This window comes from Saccopteryx leptura, chromosome 2 (genome assembly GCF_036850995.1).
Source record: "Saccopteryx leptura isolate mSacLep1 chromosome 2, mSacLep1_pri_phased_curated, whole genome shotgun sequence".
Lineage (NCBI taxonomy): Eukaryota > Metazoa > Chordata > Mammalia > Chiroptera > Emballonuridae > Saccopteryx > Saccopteryx leptura.
In genome coordinates, this window is record NC_089504.1 from 23,438,622 (window position 1) to 23,460,565 (window position 21,944).

General features: G+C 40.7%; 1 protein-coding gene and 1 pseudogene across 5 annotated transcripts in view; both read left to right on the forward strand.

Moving 5' to 3' along the window:
* Positions 1-21,944, forward strand: part of ECPAS (Ecm29 proteasome adaptor and scaffold) — a 117,750-nt gene that overhangs the window by 27,026 nt on the left and 68,780 nt on the right. For all 5 annotated transcript variants that reach the window (XM_066367443.1, XM_066367441.1, XM_066367440.1 and 2 more), the window contains 5 exons: positions 7,224-7,354; positions 12,532-12,648; positions 14,735-14,853; positions 15,982-16,131; positions 19,749-19,917. In XM_066367443.1, the coding sequence (XP_066223540.1) occupies positions 7,224-7,354; positions 12,532-12,648; positions 14,735-14,853; positions 15,982-16,131; positions 19,749-19,917 (686 nt within the window). The remainder of the gene's footprint in view (positions 1-7,223; positions 7,355-12,531; positions 12,649-14,734; positions 14,854-15,981; positions 16,132-19,748; positions 19,918-21,944) is intronic.
* LOC136393569 (phosphatidylinositol-glycan biosynthesis class W protein-like) lies at positions 3,436-7,039 on the forward strand (annotated as a pseudogene).

Genomic DNA, 21,944 nt, shown 5'->3' on the forward strand with positions numbered 1-21,944 from the left:
TCAGCATTTCCAGGTCGACGCTTTATCCACTGCGCCACCACAGGTCAGGCAGTTAGCTTTTAAAGTATAGATATGTTCAAAAAATGATGCAACAGTTAAATCGACCCTCTTCAGAGGGTGTGGGTGGCTTTGACACTTCCTCAGGTGTGCTCAGTCTGTTTTAGGAGGACCCCACATGATGTTTGGTGCCCTATCAGGCATTCCCACATTCTGATCATATAATTATATTGTGTCTCTTTCTAGTGAGGGAGAGTGCAAAGTGTTAGGTACTATGCTGAGGATACATAGGAAGCACCTAGATGATTTTATAAAAATGAAAGGGACCAGCCTGACCAGGCGGTGGCCCAGTGGATAGAGCCTCAGACTGGGATGCAGAGGACCCAGGTTCGAGACCCCGAGGTCGCCAGCTTGAGCGCAGGCTTATCTGGTTTGAGCAAAGCTCACCAGCTTGAACCCAAGGTCTCTGGCTTGAGCAAGGGGTCACTTAGTCTGCTGTAGCCCCACGGTCAAGGCACATATCAGAAAGCAATCAATGAACAACTAAGGTGTCGTAATGAAAAACTAATGATTGATGCTTCTCATCTCTCTCTGTTCCTGTCTGCCCCTATCTGTCCCTCTCTCTGACTCTGTCTCTGTAAAAAAAAAAAAAAAAAAGAAAAAGAAAATGAAAGGGACCAGATATCACTGGGATTTTTAAGCCTTTGGCCTAGATTCTTTAGATAGGGTTGTTACGAGGAATTTAACTTTCTGCCTTCTTCCACAGAACAATTTCTGTACAGTTTCTATAGCTAAAATCCTGCTGCCTGTGATCTTTGGCAGCGCCTCCTTACCTGTAACTTTCACAGTGTGAATTGAGTTAAATGTTCCTAAGAACAAATAGAATCATTTGGTCTGATAATCTCAGAGTCAGCCTGCCTGCCTTTCCTCCCTTTCTTCCTTATTCTTTCTTCCTTTATAATACAGTTTAAAAGATAAACTTGGGATTGTATTTGGATTTCACCACTTTTTTTTCCAATTAATTTCTCTTCCTTTTCTAGGGCGCAACCCAGGGCACCACACTGCATTCAGTTATCATTGTCTCCCCGGTCTCCTCTGGTCTGTGACAGTTTCTTAGTTTCTCATGATCTTGAAAATCTTGAGCAGTTTGGGTTTTTCTGTTGTTTTACTCATGATTAGGTGGACGTTAAGGGTTTTGGAAAGAATACCACAGAGGTGAAATGTGCTGTTGGTAACGTATCAGGGGTCATGATATCCACATGACAGTGATAACTTTCATCATTTTAAGGTAGTATGTATCAGGTTTCTCCACTATAAAGTCATTTTCTTCTTTCCCTATTCTATTCTTTGGAAGCAAGTCATTAAATCTAGCCTACCCTGAAGGAGGTGTGGAGGAAAGAATTAAATTCTGTCTCCTGTAGAAGAAGTATCTACTATCTACATATCTTATTTGGAATTCTATAAGAAAGATTTGTCTCTTTTTCATAATGTATTTAATCATTTATTTATATCAGTATGGAGTCATTTAGATTTTTTAACCCTTTGGGTTACAATCTAATACTATGTTATTTATTTTGTTCTTCAAATTGTTCCAGCTGTGGACATAGTGGCCCCCTTCCGAGGCGATTCCTGTCTCCCTTTGCTTTGTCCAGGTCCGTGTTCTTTCTGGCACTACAAGATGCTTGAGGGTCATTGTGGTTTATTTATTTATTTACTTATTTTATTTTTTCCTGGTCTCAGACGTAGACTCAGGCATATTTTTCAGAGAGCCTGGTTCCTTTTCTTGGAGAATGGCATTTAAAAACCAAAATCTGTGTTTTGGGCGTGCTTGTTGCTTCTAGAGTGTCTTGCTTTGGGACTTCCTGAGGAGATACACATACATTAAAAAATGATGGAAAATTTCAAGCGTGTGCAAGGTACAAATTCTCATTATCACACCACTTGAACAGTTATTAATTAGCAGCCGACCTTGGTTTCATTATATGATTGCTTCATCCCTCATCCCAACAGCCCTGATTATTTTTTTTATGAGGACCTAAATGGAGCCATGACTTTATTTATTTATGTATTTTAAAAATAAAAATTGCATATATTTAAAGAGTATAACACAATGATAGTGCTATATATACACACAGTGAAATGATTACTATAGTCAAGCTAATTAACACATCTTTTCACATTAACTTTTTTTTTTTGTGATGAAATCTCTCTTAGTAAATTTTTAGTACATCCCTAGTTATCTGATGTAAATCCCAGTAACTATATTACTTTACCTGTAGATATTTCAGCCTTTATATCTGAGAAATAAGGGCTCTTTTAAATGAATTTTTTTTTAAATTTTTATTTATTTTTTACAGAGACAGAGAGTAAGTCAGAGTCAGAGAGAGGGATAGACAGGGACAGACAGACAGGAACGGAGAGAGATGAGAAGCATCAATCATTAGTTTTTCATTGCGCATTGCAGCACTTTAGTTGTTGATTGCTTTCTCATATGTGCCTTGACCGCGGGCCTTCAGCAGACTGAGTAACCCCTTGCTGGAGCCAGTGACTTTGGGTTCAAGCTGGTGGGCTTTTCCTCAAACCAGATGAGCCTGCACTCAAGCTGGCGAGCTCGGGGTCTCGAACCCAGGTCCTCTGCATCCCAGTCCAACACTCTATCCACTGCTCCACCCCCTGGTCAGGCTTAAATGAATTTTTAAATTGAAGTATAATGGATATAGTAGGAAGGGTGAAAGTGTAGAGCCTGATGGATTTAAATAATTTTTTTCCAAGTGAGAGGAGGGAAAATAGACAGACTCCTGCCTGTGCCCTGACCAGGATCTACCTGATGACCCTCCATCTTGAGGTGGATGCTCTGCCCATCTGGGGCTGTGCTTGCAACCAAGCTATTTTTAGTACCCAAGGTAGAGCCTCCACAGAGCCATCTTCAGTGCCCACGCCGATGTACTCGAACCAATTGAGCCATGGCTGTGGGAGGGGAAGAGAGACAGAGCACAAGAGAGGAGGAGGGGGGGGTGGGGGAAGAGGTGGAGAAGCAGATGGTTGCTTCTCCTGCGCTCCCTGACTGGGAATCAAACTTGGGACATCCACATGCTGCCCAGTGTTCTACCACTGAGCCAACCTGCCAGGGCCAACCTTGATGGATTTGTATAAATGTATATAACTGAAAACCATCTAGATCAGATAACAGGACATTTTTCAGCCCCTAGAAGCCTCCCTAATTACCACTGATACTTTTGTAAGAACTTTTAAAAAATAAACACCACAATACCATTATAGCACCTAAAATATTCACAATAATTTCTTAAAATTAAATAGCCAGTCATTTGCAATGAGTAGGCTCCTCTCTCACCCTCACCTTCCTCCCCTGCCCTGCATTGTTCTGGTTGATCGTTTCATAGTTTATCACAGAAACTTCAATAAGATGATATTACTGGCATGGGCTCCCCTTCCTCCTCCCGGGTACAGTGGGAGCTGGGTGTCCTGACCAATGTAGATGGACCTCTGCCAGGGGCACTGAGACCATCCTGGAGCAGGGGAGGAAGAAGGAAACATGCCTCAGAAGCAGATGAGGAAGCTTTTGTCAGTAACCACAATGGAACTAGCGTGCTGGAAGTTCCCCAGGGCTTGTGCCTGCCTGTGCTCTGTATCCTGTGCAGAGGGCTCCTGATCATTGACTTATAGCACTTGTATTCCTTACATACTTGGAGGACTCGATTCTTCATTGACTTTGTTTTCCTAATAGTTCCCCTGGTGACCACTTTGACCATTTTGTCTTCATTTATCTTTCTTGAGCACCTCACTGTTATCTTTAGGACAGGGCTAGTCTATCAGATACACTGCCAGAGAACTTGCTATGCCAAAATGCTGTCCAGAAAATCCTTGAAAATCTTAAAAATTAGTCTGGAATCAGAATACATTCTAGTCATCTCCTGTTTCCATGTAATTAACAGTACATTTATTGCTGTTGCCATTTTGGCTGTGGACTTCCCACTTTTTCCCAGAATATTTGCCAAAACTGAGCTCTGTGGGACAGGAGCAATGGTTTTTGGAGTAGTAGGCTTCGTATTTGGGACTGCAGTGGTTTGTCAGAGACTAGGAGAAAATGTATGGAAGGGTCCAGATGTTATTAATTTACAAAGTGATTGAACTTTAGGAATGGGACGATTAATTATTATAAAATCCATAGGCTTTCAGGAACATTTAACTGAGTATGGAGTTCACTGGGACTTTTTCTTTACCTTAATAGTTGTAAAATTGAAAACATCACTGCTTTTGACCCCCCCCCCCAATAAATCCTAATTGTGGCTGTCAGCATTACTGTATTATACCAGCTAGCCCTTGACTTTATTCCACTGAAAAGGTTCATTTTGTGTGGCACTAATAATGGCAGTGGCACAAGGAACAGTGTCTACCTTGGAATGTAGTAATATACATGGCTGATGTGCAAGCAGGGTCATATGTGCTTTAAAAAAAAGATCACACAGGCCCTGGCCGGTTGGCTCAGTGGTAGAGCGTCGGCCTGGCGTGCAGAAGTCCCGGGTTCGATTCCCGGCCAGGGCACACAGGAGAAGCGCCCATCTGCTTCTCTACCCCTCCCCCTCTCCTTCCTCTCTGTCTCTCTCTTCCCCTCCCGCAGCCGAGGCTTCATTGGAGCAAAGATGGCCCGGGCGCTGGGGATGGCTCCTTGGCCTCTGCCCCAGGCGCTAGAGTGGTTCTGATCGCAACAGAGTGATGCCCCAGAGGGGCAGAGCGTCGCCCCCTGGTGGGCGTGCCGGGTGGATCCCTGTCGGGTGCATGCGGGAATCTGCCTGACTGTCTCTCCTCGTTTCCAGCTTCAGAAAAGTACAAAAAAAAAAAAAAAAGATCACACATTGCCTGACCAGGCGGTGGTGCATTGGATAGAGCATCAGACTGGGATGCGGAGGACCAGGTTCGAGACCCCGAGGTCGCCAGCTTGAGCGCGGGCTCATCTGGTTTGAGCAAAGCTCACCAGCTTGGACCCAAGGTGCGGGCTTGAGCAAGGGGTTACTCGGTCTGCTGTAGCCCCACAGTCAAGGCACATATGAGAAAGCAATCAATGAACAACTAAGGTGTTGCAACGAAAAACTGATGATTGATGCCTCTCATCTCTCTCCGTTCCTGTCTGTCCCTATCTGTCCCTCTCTCTGACTCTCTGACTCTCTGTCTCTGTAAAAAAAAAAAAAAGAAAAAAAAAAGAAAAAAGATCATATATCAAAGACTGGATAGAAGTAGCGTATTGTAATCTATTGATGGCTATTAGCATCTTTGTATCCCTTTACATAGTTCAGGTAAATGCCGAAGTAGTATCTTGGAGAATGGCCTTTTGTATTTGGATAGTTGCTTCTCGCCTGATCTTTTAGTAGTTTATTAGTGGGTGATATAATTTCAAGTTTTGCCAAATTTCTAATTCAAGGGGCACCAGTACCGTGGTCTCAAAAACTTAACCATTCTTCTGCTACAAATAAAAAGCATTCAGAATCTCTAGGCCCTAAAGCAGGGGTCCCCAAACTACGGCTCGCGGGCCACATGCGGCCCCCTGAAGCCATTTATCTGGCCCCCGCTGCACTTCCGGAAGGGGCACCTCTTTCATTGGTGGTCAGTGACAGGAGCATAGTTCCCATTGAAATACTGGTCAGCTTGTTGATTTAAATTTACTTGTTCTTTATTTTAAATATTGTATTTGTTCCCATTTTGTTTTCTTACTTTAAAATAAGATATGTGCAGTGTGCATAAGGATTTGTTCATAGTTTTTTTATAGTCTGGCCCGCCAATGGTCTGAGGGACCGTGAACTGGCCCCCTGTGTAAAAAGTTTGGGGACCCCAGCCCTAAAGCCTAGAGAAACCCAGTCTTTGTTTAATCACAGCTATAAACAGAAACCAGTTGATTTTTTTTCTTGCTGTCAAATATAACAACTGGCCTAATCAGCCTTTTGGTAGATACATTGCACAGCAGTACCTTGTGGGCCTTATTTGTGTGCAATCTCTATATATTTACCAACTGTTTATTATATATACACTACACTTGCAAGATAAGACTAAAGTTTTGGTGATAATAGGGGTTGAATGTGTATTTGAGCTATTAATGAGGAAGAAGAAATATTAAGTGGGAAAAACGGGCTCCTGGCAATCCAGTGTTAACTATATTATAAGATTAAGAGTTTCATTTCTTCTCTATAGCAGTAGTGAGGCTTCATATTTTAATGTGTCTCTCTGCACCACGAAAAACAAACCAATGCCCCATGACTTGTTAGAGTATTACATCTCAGTATTTTAAAGAAACTTGTGTTATAGTTGTGACACCGGAAGATTGGAAGGTGGAGAGGAGGGTTTTTACTTTCTATCTTATATCACTTATAGCATTATGTATTTTTTTATTGCCTGTATTTTACAATATTTATATTAAAATGTAGTGTGAATTATGAAAAAAAAAAGATGTTATCACCAAATATATATTGTCTCTGGTGTCTGATTAAAGTTCTCTTGCCTCGCCCTGGCCAGTTGGCTCAGTGGTAGAGTGTCAGCCTGGTGTTTGGAAGTCCCAGGTTTGATTCCCGGTCAGGGCACACAGGAGAAGCGCCCATTTGCTTCTCCACCCATTCCCCTCTCTTTTCTATCTCTCTCTTCTCCTCCTGCAGCCAAGGCTCCTTTGGAGCAAAGTTGGCCCAGGCGCTGAAGATGGCTCCATGGCTTCCACCTCAGGTGCTAGAATGGCTCAGGTTGTAATGGAGCAATGCCCCAGATGGGCATGCTGGTGGATCCCAGGCTCATGCAGGAGTCTGACTGCTTCCCAGCTTCTAACAGGAAAAATACCAAAAAAGAAAAAAAAAAGTTCTCCTGCCTCGCTCTGCTAGATAGATCGAGAAGATTTCTTCAAAAATTTTATATCCTTTTTAGTATCGAAATCCTTTAGGAAAATGGGATAACTATATGTATGTAGGAGAGAATTTTGTTATTCTTGGTTTCATTTTTTTTTGTCTTCTAGATATTAAATGACCCGGACAGTTGTAAGACAATGTAATTAGCTAGTAACTCTTTTTAGTGTTGTTCCATAGCTGTGTCAGAATCATCTACATATAAGGCTAGCTATGGTTAAAGTTCTGACTGAAGGGTCAGCATTAAATAAAAGGATTAAGCTATAAAAACAATTAATTTTGGTTGTTTAGGTTTGCTAAATTCTCCTTTATTTTCTTTTTGTATTATAGATCAGCTTGAACGGGTCTTTTTACGACTTGGCCATGCTGAAACAGATGAACAGTTACAGAATATTATATCTAAATTCCTTCCTCCTGTTCTGCTCAAACTGTCTAGCACCCAAGAAGGGGTACGCAAGAAGGTAAGCACATTGGGACAGTTAGGGGAATTAAATGGTGAATGAATGGATAGATGTTATGAAATAAATTTTCTGTTTCCACCATTGAAATCTAGGTTCATGATCCTAATTATGGTCTTTCAAACTGGAGAGTAAGTCTAGGACTAGCTTACATGATTTAAAAGTAGCTTTTGCATGCTTAGCACAGCTGCATTTAGTGCCAACTTGGCATCAAGTTGGCATCAGTGCCAGATGATATAATTGAGATAATTTTTCTGGAATGTATGGAGGCTTGATCTAAAGTCTATGCCTTTGATTCTAATATAAAGGTCAGGTGGTTGTGGGGCAAAAATATTCTTTAATTATTGGCTAACTGTGAATATAACTTTAATTAAAAATAAGCGAAATAAAATTTTTTGAAAGCGTGGTGTTGTATAGCTCTTGTTTTAAGATTCTGTGAAGGCCTGTTACCAAAAGTTGGGTAACTGTCACATGAAGATTTTCTTCTTTAACCTAAATGTTTTCATGGAGCATCTGCCCCCTTCATTTTTAAATAGTTCTGGTTATACTAGACCTCGGGGCCTCTGAGCTGTCATCAGGTTTCATCCCATGGGCTACTCTGATTGATTGGCTATGGCTTCCTGGAGGTCTGCCCTGAGAGGGATTCTCGTATCTATCCTGATTTGAATTCATTGGGGAAAGAATATCTTTGAGAATGCCTGTTATGTTTGCAGGAAGGAATAGGGCATTCTTGTTATATATTTGACATGCCTGTGTTAATAGGGCTTTGCTGAGATAAATATGTATTTGATAATGTCAACATTCTATTTAAAACTCTTCTATTGCCTTGTATTACCCTCAGCATAGCAAGGTATAAAAGGCTCTACATAAATTCGGTTGTTGCTTATTTATTTAGTTTCATCAGTCTCATCATTCATTTGGCAGATATTTATTGAGTGCCTTCTGTGTATGCCAGGTGTTAGGGATATGTTAGTGAATGAAAGAAACATCTAGTTGGAAAGACCTGTATTAAACAATCAGGGATATATTATCTAGTTATATATTGTTATAAGTGCTAAGATGGAACTGGGTTCTATGAAAGAAGATATTGGTGGGGCATAAGGGAGACCTGTGTTTGTGTGTGTAGGAAGTAACCAGGCAGAGAGGTGAGGGAGACATTACAGGCCGAGATGGCCCTTGCAGTGGTCCTGAGCGGACACAGAGCGTGAAGCCCTCAGGGAGTTGAAGGAGGCCACACTGATGCACTGGTTCGAGAGGAAGAGTGATGAGAAGGCAAGCACTGGGGAACAGAGACTGAGATTCGGCTGGGCAGGGATTTGAAAGCTCATCTCTCAATAATTTCATCATGTGAAATTTTAAAATCAGTGAAACTAAGAATTAATTTATATTTACTCTCAATTATATAATTTTGAGGTCTCTATCAATTTCATAATGCAGGTTAAATTTAACCAGGATATCCTGTAAGTAGTTTGGGATTTTTGGATAAATTGAGTGAAAGAGAAATAAAAGATTAAGTTTCTACTGATATATCTTTAGAGTATATTTTCTATTTTAAGGAAAATAAAGATTTGTGTATTCAGACTCATTGGAATAGCTAAAAATAAAAGAGTAACTGCTGTGAATGTTGACAAGGATGTAGAGCGACTGGAGATCTTATAAACTGTTGGTAGAAGTATAAATTAATACTGTTGCCACTTTGGAAAATTGTTTGGAATATTCTTTTTTTTTTGTATTTTTCTGAAGTTGGAAACCGGGAGGCAGTCAGACAGACTCCCGCATGCGCCCGACCGGGATCCACCCGGCATGCCCACCAGGGGGCGATGCTCTGCCCATCTGGGTCGTCGCTCTGTTTCAACCAGAGCCATTCTAGCGCCTGAGGCAGAGGCCACAGAGCCATCCTCAGCGCCCGGGCCAACTTTGCTCCAATGGAGCCTTGGCTGTGGGAAGGGAAGAGAGAGACAGAGAGGAAGGAGAGGGGAAGGGGTGAAGAAGCAGATGGGCGCTTCTCCTGTATGCCCTGGCTGGGAATTGAACCCGGGACTCCCGCTCTACCACTGAGCCAACCGGCCAGGGCTGTTTGGACTATTCTAAAGCTTATCATATGCATACTCCATGACCAAGCATTTTCAAGCCTGAGTTAATACACAACAGAAATGTTTACATATGTACACCAAAAGACATATATAAAAATTTTCATTACAGCATTATTCATAATAGCCCAAATTGGAAATAATTTAATGTCAATCAATAGGAGAATTGATAAATTGTGGTATTTTTCTACTAGAGCAATGAAAGTGTACTACTGATTTGAGCAACACCATGGATGAATCTCAAATATGCTGTAGAATGTAAAATATTCAGACACATGAGTTTATTCTATATATTTCATTGATATACAGTGGATTTAAAGATGGTGTTTGAAATCAGTACAGTGGTATATTGGGAGCAGAGAGGTGAGTAGGGGGGAGCATGGGTTACAGGGCTTTTGTAGTTTTGGTGTTATATAGGTGTGTTTATTTTGTGAAAATTTATTGAGCAGTATACTTTGAGTTGTGTACTTTAGCTTTATGATATATTTCACTTAAAACGTTTATTAATAAATAAATATAAATGAATGAGTAATAAGGAGAACTGATACGGCCAAAATAATATATTCCTGTGGCTGGTAATTCTATAGGCTTACTGCAGAAGTTAACTGTTACTTATTTAGCCAGAACTGGGTTAGCTGATCTCCTGATATTTATGGGTTTATAGAGGATTCTAGGTAGTGGATAACTGCCTGTCCTGTAGTGGTACAGTGGATAAAGTGTTGACCTGGAATGCTGAGGTCACTGGTTTGAAACCCTCGGCTTGCCTGGTCAAGGCACATATGGGAGGTGATGCTTCCTGCTCCTTCCCCCTTCTCTTTCTCTCTCTCTCTCACCTCTAAAATGAATAAATAAAGTCTTAAAAAAATAGATAGTGGATAACCAAATTATGAAATTAATACTTAAGGTGATAAAACTGGTAGAAGAAATTTAAGTGGTTAACCTATTTAAAATGAAAATGTTCTTAAAAAGAAAGCATGTAGTTGTGTGCATGGTTGTTTTATCATTATCAGTAATGATTTTACACAGGGTCCTTTTGTAAATGAACTTAGACTAATTAGATTCTTGGAAGAGGACTATTTCCTTTAGTCTTGTTCCTCATGATTCTTTTCTGTCATCAGCTATATAGGTCTGGATCAGGTAGGAAGTTTGGAAGAGGTATGCATGGTAATGCAAGTTTCTAGGTCTTAGTAGGGTATCAGCAGTCCTAAGGATGTCTCACATGGACGGACAATTAAATTTAGATGAATTGAGCTCAACTACCAGTATTTAAAAAGGTTAGCTATATGGATCTTGGAGTCAAATCTTTTTTTTTTTTTTTTTTTTTTTTTGTATTTTTCTGAAGTTGGAAACGGGGAGGCAGTCAGACAGACTCCTGCATGTGCCCAACCGGGATGCACCTGGCATGCCCACCAGGGGGCGATGCTCTGCTGCAATCAGAGCCATTCTAGCACCTGAGGCAGAGGCCACAGAGCCATCCTCAGCGCCCGGGCAAACTTTGCTCCAATGGAGCCTCAGCTGTGGGAGGGGAAGAGAGAGACAGAGAGGAAGGAGTGAGGGAGGGGTGGAGAAGCAGATGGGCGCTTCTCCTGTGTGCCCTGGCCGGGAATCAAACCCGGGACTCCCGCATGCCAGGCCGACGCTCTACCACTGAGCCAACCGGCCAGGGCCTGGAGTCAAATCTTGTCTATGCCACTTGCTGGCTCAGTATCCTTGGGTAAGTTAATTCTTCCCTTAGCCTTTAGTTCAGCGGTTCTCAACCTGTGGGTCGCGACCCTGGCGGGGGTCGAATGACCAAAACACAGGGGTCGCCTTTTCCGATGGCTTTAGGCGACCCCTGTGTTTTGGTCATTCGACCCCCACTGGGGTCGCGACCCACAGGTTGAGAACTGCTGCTCTAGTTTCTCACCTGTAAAATAGAAATGACAGTATCATCTCTGGTTGTTGTAAGAATCAGATGAGATAAGAATAGTAAATGACATGCACAAGTTTTTCAGTGCTCCTTTCTTAGCAAGATTGTCTCACTTTTATGGTAAGATTAGGCCATTTGACATAAGCCTCTTTCTACCTTTGGGAATTGACTTGACCTCTATTTCTGCTCTCTTTTCTGCTTGAAGGAGAAGACACTTGTTATTACTTAGAACTCTTTAGTAGAATCAGTATATCTTCAGAATAAAATAAAAATTCCTCGGCATTTTACCTAATATCTTTTATAGTTTGGGTCCTGCTTTTATATCTTATCACTCTGTTTCAGTCAGATGCAGTGTGCAATGTTATTTTCAACCTCTGGACCTCCTTATAACTGATTCAGTGCTTGGGAATTTATCTGACATATTCAGAACTTGATGTTCTTGTTCCTTTTCTCTAAAGTACTTGATCTGGCAGATGTTTTCTCTTCTGGGAACCCATTGTACATTTTTCTTTTTTTGTAGCATTCATGGTGTGTCTTAGTCAGTTGGGGTTGCTATAACAAAATACCATGGACTGGTGACTTCATCAGCAAACATTTATTTTTCACAGTTCTGGAGGATGGAAGTCTGAGATCAGGGTACCAGTGTGGTTGGGTTCTTTGTGCTTGAGCTCTTCATGGTTTAGAGAAGGTGGCCTTCTTGCTGTATCCTCACATGGTAGAGAGAGAGAGAACTTGGATTTCTTTATCCCCTTATTATGAGGACAGCAACCCCATCATGAGGGCTTAGCTCCCGTGATCCCAAACCTAATTACCTTCCCAAGTCATCACACTGGGGATGAAGCTTCAACATAGGAATTTTGGGGATGCACAAACATTCAGTCCATAACATGGTATGTTTCACTCATTTGTTCACAGGTTTTTGGGGGACTGTGTCTCCATAGAGACCCATCTCAACTTTGATTAAAGGGCACCATAAAAATAAATTCACTAGTAAAATTCTGGTGCATAGATTCTTGGGGAATATTGTATACTCCCCTTTCTGGTTAAGAGAACAAAATAGCCACCATTTATCAAAATAAGTGCTATCTGAGAAATGAATTTGTTTTGTATATCTCAGGTAAGTAATGCCTGTAAAGTAAATTATGATCAGTAATTTTAGTTCACATCTCTCTGTATTTTAGGTAATGGAACTGTTGGTCCATCTGAATAAGCGTATAAAAAGCCGCCCCAAAATACAACTCCCAATAGAGACACTGTTGGTTCAGTACCAGGACCCTGCTGCAGTTTCCTTTGTCACAGTGAGTGTTATCTTGGAATATTTTCTGACTTACAGTAGTTTTCTTTTCATCAATATATTGAAAACTTAAAATTTTATAATAGCATATTTCTAAATGAAGCACGAGATGTTTTTCCATTAAATGACACACTTTTTATCACTGAGGACCAACCCAGAGGAACTATTCCCATTAAGGAAATGGTAGGAACAGGATCATGAATAGGCGTTTGCATTGGGCTGAGGAATGTTGGTGAAAGGAGTTGCCAGATATTTTGATCTGTGAAAGAATGATTTGATTCTTAGTAAAAGATTATATGAGACCAGTCTGAATCAAGAGAAGAGAGGGGTTATATAGGATAGACACGAATAAAGGATAATAGGAGAAGGGGAAAATGGTAAGAGATAGGAAGACTGAGTTTTAAAAACAACAGTGTTTCTGGTATATATAATGTGTTCAGAAAGGCATTCTTTTAAAAAATAGATTAAACTGAGGCTACTAAGAAATACACTTCTTGAATTGTTTTCTTCATGAAAATTAAATAGAAAACAACGTTGTGTGAGGACTGGTGATGTTTTTCCCCTGGCCACTGTAGTTTGTAGCACTGAGACAGAACCTGTGGCTCTTATCTGACATCTGGAATTCAGACCTTTGGAGACACCTGCAGATCCAGATGTCTTGTCTGTGCCTGCTCTGGACATGCAGCTCCATTTTAGATGTTCCTTTTTTAAGCACTAAGAACATTGTGTACCAATAAAATTGCCAGATAGAATGGCTTTAAAGGAAAGGGATTGAAGGCATTAGGTAAGAACTGGAAGTTGGCAGCTACAGAATAATCAAGGAGATTAAAGTATACTATATAGTCAATAAAATTGTAATAACTATGTACGGTGCCAGATGGATACTTGAAATATTAGGGGGACTACTCTGTACAGGATATGATTAACTACTATGCTGTACACCTGAAACTAATACAAAATAATCCTGAATGTAAACTGTAATTGAAAAAAAAATTAAAAAAAGAAAAGGATAAAGTCAATTCTAAAGTGAAGTGTCCTTCAAAAAAAGAAAATCTTTATAGTATGGGTAAATCCAGATAAGCGGCCCTGACCATTTGGCTCAGTGGTAGGGCATCAGCCTGCTGTATGGATGTCCCAGGTCTGATTTCTGGTCAGGGCACACAGGAGAAGTAACTGTCTGCTTCTCTACCCTTCCCCCTCTTTCTTCTCACTCTATCTCTCTCTTCTTCTCCCATAGCCATGGCTCCATTGGAGCAAGTTGGCTCTGGGTGCTGAGGATGGCTCTATGGCCTCATCTCAGATGCTAAAACAGCTTGGTTGCTGAGCAATGGAGCAATGCCCTAGATGGGCAGAGCATTGCCCAGTAGGGGGATTGGCGGGTGGCACTTGCGGGAATCTGGCTCTCTGCCTCCTTGCTTCTCACTTAAGGAAAAAAAAAACCAGATATGCATATCTGGGTTTGCTTAAAATGAGGCGTTCACATGGATTATAGTGATGTAATCACACTGATGGCACTGATTTTCCTTGGTTCACCATCTATTGGTCGGTTATTGGAGTGAGGAACCAGGGTGCTGCATTATACAAGGTTTTAGGAATAGACCAGTGGGGAAAGGGCAACCCAGGATTTAACATGTGGTCTCTTTTAGCTTGAAAAAATTAATTCAACAAACTGGGAGATTTGATACTAATGTATAGTATATAGGTGTAGAAGGTCAAATGATTACTTTGTTCTTTTCAGTGAAAGTAATTGAATATATGAGTACTTTTCCCCCTAGCTTTATTGAGGCATAATTAACAAATAAAATTGTATATATTTAAAATATACAATGTGATGATTTCATAGACATATACATGTAGGCTTTTGATTAGGTGTTGCTTCCTCACAAGAAGCCCATCTTAAAGCGAGCATTTTGGATAAGTGGGACTGGAATTCATCCTGAGATGTAATAGTTGGCTAAGCTGTAATAAACCTGTGTAAACAGATGGAAGGAGGATGCGATTTCTTTGTTAGACCTCCCGAAGTTAGCAGTCATATGTTTATGTTGAAATCCTTTCCTTCACACTCATTTGCTTTTCTCTCATCGCCTTAGAACTTTACTATAATTTATGTTAAGATGGGCTATCCTCGCCTTCCAGTGGAGAAACAGTGTGAACTGGCCCCCACGCTTCTTACTGCAATGGAAGGGAAGCCTCAGCCGCAGCAGGATAGGTACGCTCTCCCCAGCTTGTTCTTTCCCAACTCACGGGCAACAGCTGCCAGTCAAAAATAGGTCCGCACCATTGGTTTCACTTGAGCGCTTTCAGCTGACAAATAATTGAATTTTCTGTGTTATCTCAACTGACCGTTATTGTTTTGTTAGTACTATTATGAAGTTTGTTAATGTGAATATATTGAAAAATGTGCAGAGCTAACATTTCTCTCAATCTAAATTCATTTTGTTGGTCAGTGATTTTAAAGTAACTAGTTTTTTGTGATCGCAAAAATTAGAGTTATCAAATATTTTTCATCAAAACGTCTATCTTGGAGGATATGAAGTCTCAGAGCAGTTTTGGTAAGATCACTTGTTTATACTAGTACAGGAACTGGAGCGGTGGAGGGGCTTAGAGAGCTCCTTTGTTCTAGGCTCAGCCGAGCTCTGTGCTGGAGCTGTGCAGCGCCGAGAACGGCACGAAGCAGTTGTGGAGGCAAGATGGAGTTGTATGTTTTCAGCTCCCCTATTTAGAGTGTATACTCTAATATTTTATAAAGAGAGACTGTAATGCAGATATTTATGAGTAAAATTAACAAACATTAACAAGCACTGTTTGAAATTGTTTTCATGTGTTTTAAGAATAGCAAATGGTGTTGTTTAAAAAGGAATTATCAAAGCTGTGTTAAATTCACACAGTGGAAATTTTAATATTATATATCAAATGTTGGCTTGATTGATTTTTAATCTCTTTAGCTTTAGAATAACTTTATCTTAATTAACTATGGACAGGAAAAAAATTTTTGTAAGAACATGTTATAAGTTGAACTTTATCCAAGGTTTAATATAAAATTAATCTCTGGTGCTGACAGATATTAACACTGAGCTGATATTATGTACATTTCTTTCTAGTTCTTCTGGTGATGAGCCAGATGTGCTAAATGCCAGTTTTCACTCAATCTATCAAACTTTCATTAAAAGAGAAATCTTGGTCAGTCTTTAGAATGGGGCTTTGTAAGTTAGTGCTATTGAAAATGAGTGGCCCTTGCTACAGTTGCCACTGTTATGTGATTTTTGTTTTTGTCTATTATTTCATGTATAAAACCATGTTTTTTAAGTAGTTGCAATAAATATAATTGTTTTTTCAGCTTAATGCATCTTTTAATACCAACCCTTTTTCACATGAAATACCCTGTTGAATCATCAAAATCAGCTTCTCCATTTAATCTTGCTGAGAAACCAAAGACTGTGCAGCTGCTTTTGGACTTCATGCTGGATGTCCTTCTGATGCCTTATGGGTAAGTTGAAGAAAGGAAAACAGCACAAAGCAATCTTGTTCACGCACTGCTTTTTACTGTGTGGAGTTAAGTGCTATTGTAAATGATTCAGCGTTCACTTGGAAGTGGATGAGTCTCAGATTTTTTGCTGTGGCCGTGACCTTCTGAACTCCAGCCCCACTGCCTATTGACCTTATAGGTGTGGTGTTGCTGTAGTGATTGCATACTCAACCTAAAATCGTCTTTCCCCTGTGAAAATAGTTTCTCTCCTTTACTTACTGTGACGATTCTGTGCTCAGCTGTGTAGGCGTACAATTATGAATTGCCTCCAGCTTTTCTCTTTCTTGTAGTTACAATGGCAGCTCCACAATACATCCTCCTAGACGCGTCCTGGAACCATTCTTGCTCGCAGCCAGAAAAAGAGCCTAGTGTTGGCTCTTTTCCACTGTTGCCAGCAGCTTCTCACCAGCTACTCTTTTTTAACATTCTCTATACTGCCATAGAGTTTCCTGATTTTTAAAGCACAGATCTCATTAGTTCTCGCCTTAAAATCCTTGGGCTGTTGTTTTTCAGTCATACATGCACTCTATGTGTCCTTGCCTTTTTGTTTTAAGAGAATACCATTCTCTCTGCTTAGACTGCTTCCCCCATCAAAAAAGGAAAAAAGGAAGAAAGAAATACTGGAACAAACAGCCAAAATACCACTTTGGAAAAGCATTTCATAATAACTTAGATGTCAGCTATGTGTATCACTAGTCACCCATATATATGTATTGCAATCTTTTTTTCTTCTTTGCCAAGTGAGAGGAGGGGAGATAGAGAGACAGACTCCTGCAGGTGCCCCACTGGAATCTACCTGGCAACCCCCATCTTGAACTGATGCTCTGCCCATCTGGGGCCAGCTCAAAACTGAGCTATTATTAGTGCCTGAGGCTCCATGTAGCTATCCTTAGCACCTGGGGCTGATGTGCTCAAACCAATAAAGCCCTGGCTGTGGGAGGAGAAGAGTGGAAGAGAGAGAGGGAGAGAAAGGAGAGTGGGAAGGTGGAGAAGCAGATGGTCATTTCTCCCATGTGCTCTGACCAGGAATTGAACCCAGGATATTCACACTCTGGGCTGATGCTCTACTACTGAGCCAACTGGCCAGGGCCATCATTATTTTTTTTAATTGCACTGTTGACATATCCATTTTCCCTAATAGATTGGGTGCTCTGTGAAGCCAAGAGCTGTTTAATCTAGCTCTGGTCCCTGGCATAGTGCCCTGGGTGTGATCTGCTTCCAGCATAGTTATTTTCTAGGTTTTCCAGCTGCCAGAAATATTTTTCTAAAAGGCTGGCTTCATTATGTTTCTTTCCTGATTGAAATACAATACACACTATTAGTCTGGCATGTGGGGCTTTATTATCTGTCCCTCAATCTAGACACAAGAGTTCATGCTGTAAGGTTTCTTTCCTCTTCTGTTTGCTCTCCTCCTACTCTGGTTTGGTGGCTTTATTTTCTGGACCTTCAGACACTTCCACTCACCTCTACCTGTTCAGTTCTGCTGCCTCTGTCATGTCATCTGATAACATGTCAAATGTGGTGACATGTGTTCTGTTATTGTCTCCACTTGCTCCAGATGGCAGAGACTCAGTCTGACCCCTTCTGGTGTTCTGTCTTATGTTTAGGGTGATGTTTTGTATAGTCTTAGCTGTTCTGTTTAATTGGTTTATATACTGCCACCAGTTTTGCCAAAACTTAGAAATAAAATCTCCTTTTATACTTGTTAAATCAGGAGGCAGCCAGATTTGGCAGGTGATGATAGCTTTGGTAAGTAAACGTTGAAACCTAAATTTAACTTAGGCACATAATGTACCCAAGCCAGTGATTCCTCACATTATTCTTAGCAATGAGAGTTTGCCTTGTTTGTGTGAAAATGAAGTGATTCCTTAACAGGTTTTTTTATAAAGAAAAATTTAGAAATATAAGTAATGTGGTATAATTTACTATGCCATCAGGCTGTTTTATTTTTATTATAACGGATATTTTCTTTAAATATCCATATTTAATATTTTTGTTTTAATATGATTTGCCAGGATATACTTTTAGAGTTTAAGGAATTTGAGTTAATGTTTATATAGAAATTTTCATTTTGTAGATGAGGAATACCAATTTGATTGGGTCAAAATGAATTTACCAGAAATTTTATTTTTAATCTATAGAAACTAAAAATGAAATAGGATAATCAGTTAAATAATTAAGAGTTGTGAAGGGCTTTGAATATAAAATGGGAAAAGCTAATTCTTTTTTCCTCTTTGAGCCTTTTTGATTTTTTCATTTTATGTACTGTGTGCTAAGTGGCTTAGTGGGTTTTGTAATACAAGAGGAAAAGAAGTTCAAGGGGGACTTGAAGGTGAATTGCAACATAACAGAATAGAAATAACTAAAAATATTCTCTGCTTTGAGTATAGAACAATAGTTTTCTTACCACCCCCACCCCCAGTCAACAAACATTTCTCTGTATTTGTCAACTAAAAACTCAAAATGCAGTGGGTCTACAGTGGGTCTTTGTGAACAAGAATTTATAGCTTGAGAGTGAACAAAATATTTATATTTATTGCTGGTAACTATTATAGTTCATTAAAAAGCAACTTGAGCAGATGTACTTTTATGGTTAATGTGCTGACTTTGTAGATACCTTAAAAAAATTTCTTTTTCTTTTCCAAGTGAGAGGAGGGGAGATAGAGAGACTCCCACATGTGCCCTGACCGGGATCCACAGGGCAACCCCAGTCTGGGTGGATGCTCTGCCCATCTCAGGCCATCCTTGCAACTGAGCTATTTTTAGCTCCTGAGGTGGAGGTGCTCCACGGAGCCATCCTCAGCGCCTGGGGCAGATGCGCTTGAACCAACCAAGCCATGGCTGCGGGAGAGGAAGGGGGAGAGAGAGAGAGAGAGAGAGAGAGATAAATGAGAGGGGGAGGGGTGGAGAAGCAGATGGTCATTTCTCCTATGTGCCCTGACCGGGAAATGACCCTGGGACATCTACATGCCAGGCCAGTGTTCTACCACTGAGCCAACTGGCCAGGGCCAAACTTTTTCTTATAATTAAATTTTACTTTTAAATATTTATTCTTAGCCCTGGCCGGTTGGCTCAGCGGTAGAGCGTCGGCCTAGCGTGCGGAGGACCCGGGTTCGATTCCCGGCCAGGGCACACAGGAGAAGCGCCCGTTTGCTTCTCCACCCCTCCGCCGCGCCTTCCTCTCTGTCTCTCTCTTCCCCTCCTGCAGCCAAGGCTCCATTGGAGCAAAGATGGCCCGGGCGCTGGGGATGGCTCTGTGGCCTCTGCCTCAGGCGCTAGAGTGGCTCTGGTCGCAACATGGCGACGCCCAGGATGGGCAGAGCATCGCCCCCTGGTGGGCAGAGCATCGCCCCTGGTGGGCGTGCTGGGTGGATCCCGGTCGGGCGCATGCGGGATTCTGTCTTACTGTCTCTCCCTGTTTCCAGCTTCAGAAAAATGAAAAAAACAAAACAAAACAAAACAAAAAAATATTTATTCTTCTTGAAAACTTCTGTGTGAAGAAAGTATATAATTTATTGCATTACATATGCATGTGTTTTAATAGAAAGGGGTTAGTTACATTTCTATTTCCTTTCCAGATATGTGTTAAATGAGTCCCAGAGTCGCCAAAATTCATCTTCAGCACAGGGTTCTTCTTCAAACAGTGGTGGAAGTTCTGGAATACCACAGCCTCCCCCAGGAATGAGCTTTTATGCAGCTAAACGAGTTATTGGCGATAACCCATGGACACCTGAACAGTTGGAACAGGTATCACACACTGCTTATTCATAACGCAGCTTAACCCTATACACGCACCCCTGTGAAGTCCACAAAAGCATGGGTAACATGATTCCAGTGAATTCAGGCTCTCTCATGAAATATGTGTGATGGGGCAATTGACGTAATACGTTCTCTTCATCATGTCAGTTACTTGGTAAAGCCACGGGGAAAGGGGAGAGTGGGAAATGCTCTTCAGTTTTTTTAATATTGCTTAAGTATTTCAAGTACAAAGAACAGCCCACTTATAAATTGAGTATATTTAACTTCTTTTATTTTATTTTTAATTATGAGTTTAATAATGATTTGGTTGCTTTGGTGCAGTTTAAATACAATTTGTTGTATGTTATTCAGCGTTTTTAGAGCTGTCCACTTTGGGTCAAGTGAGGAACTCATACTTACAAGTGACGGTATGATGGGGGAAAGCATGACCCCCTTTTGTAGTTCTTCCTGGGTATTTAAAAATTGGCATTAAGAATTTTATTCTGGATTTAAACAGGACACAGATGTTCTTTGAGCAGCTTTTTAAAAAGACTGGTGCTCTACAGAGAAGGTGCCTCCCTGTGTCTGTCACCAGGCACCTCAGGGAAGAACAGATGAGATCAGTGTGTAAATATTTTGGAATTCAAGCAACCTGGGTTAGTCTTCCAATCCTTCCTTTATCTCTCTGTGGCAGTCTAAATGATTTGATCCTTTTCTTTTTGGGTATGTATGTGACCACTGGTCACAAAAGTGTTCCAAGGAGAGGGGGAAAGGCAAATGGGACATTCTTACTATTTACAAATTGATGAAGTGATTTATTCAGCGAAGGTTATATTTGATTAGATTTACTTCTTTATGTTTTATAGATCTTCTTTATTTTTCTCCCTAAGCCGTGATATACATAAGAAGGAAAGGTAAATAGTAACAGAAACTACTCTTTATTGAGTGTGAACTATGTGACAGGTCCTATGTTGATGAGTACTTTGAATTCATTATCTCATTTAATCCTCACAGTAACCCAATTAGATATAGAAATGACTTCTATTTTGTAAAAGGTTTTGAGGTTCACCATGGTCTCATTTCTAGTACTAGGCTTTGAATCGAGGTCTGTCTGGGGGCTAAAGCTGTGAGTGCTGGAGAACAAATTGTTAACATTAAAATGTAATCTGAGGTTGGTCATTATTTGCTCATTTCTACGGGTCTCTCTATGCTTTTTGACAATTTCATGATCTTGTGTTGAAATGAACAGTGTAGCTTTAAGGATGAAAGCTATTTTCCTTATTTTAAAATCTCTTTTGTTTTACATTTTCCTTCTAGATAAACAGCTTTTATTTTGATAAAGTTAATGATAATATAAAGATTGTGTTAGTCCAGAACACAATAAAGAGAAATTAAATATTACCTGGAATCCTGCCACCCTAGTTTGTCATTCATCTGTAGCCTCACTCACATGTGCTCTCTCTCTCTTCCCCTCCTTTCTCCCTCTCCTCCCTCTCCCCCTCTCCCTCCCTTCCTCCCCTCTCCCTCTCCCTTTCCCCTCTTGCCTCTCCCCTCTTCCCTCTACCTACCCTCTTCTTCCCCTCTCTCTCCCTCCTCCCTCCTCCCTCTCCCTTCTCCCCTCTGTCCTCTCTCCCCTCTCCCTTTTCCCTTTTCCCTTCTCCCTCTTCCTTCTCCCCCCTCCTTCTCCCCCCTCCTTCTCCCCTCTCCCCTTCCCCCTCCCCCTGCCTCTTCCCTCTCCTTTCACACTCTGCCTCTGCCTTCTCCCCTCTCCCCTCTCCCTCTCTTACCCTCTCCCGTTTGTGTGTACACTACAGTTTTACACAGTACATTTTTACATATCATGTAATGCATTATTTTTAGTTCACTGTTTTTATTTAACAATATATCAAGTTTTAAAAAATGTTATCTTTTTAAATATCTGTATACAACTTAATTATATGTAAACCACAGTCTCCTATTAATGGACATTACTATTGTTTTCAGTTTTCTTTGAACATGATTTTGTTTATATCTTTGTGTTCTTGACTTTCAAAACT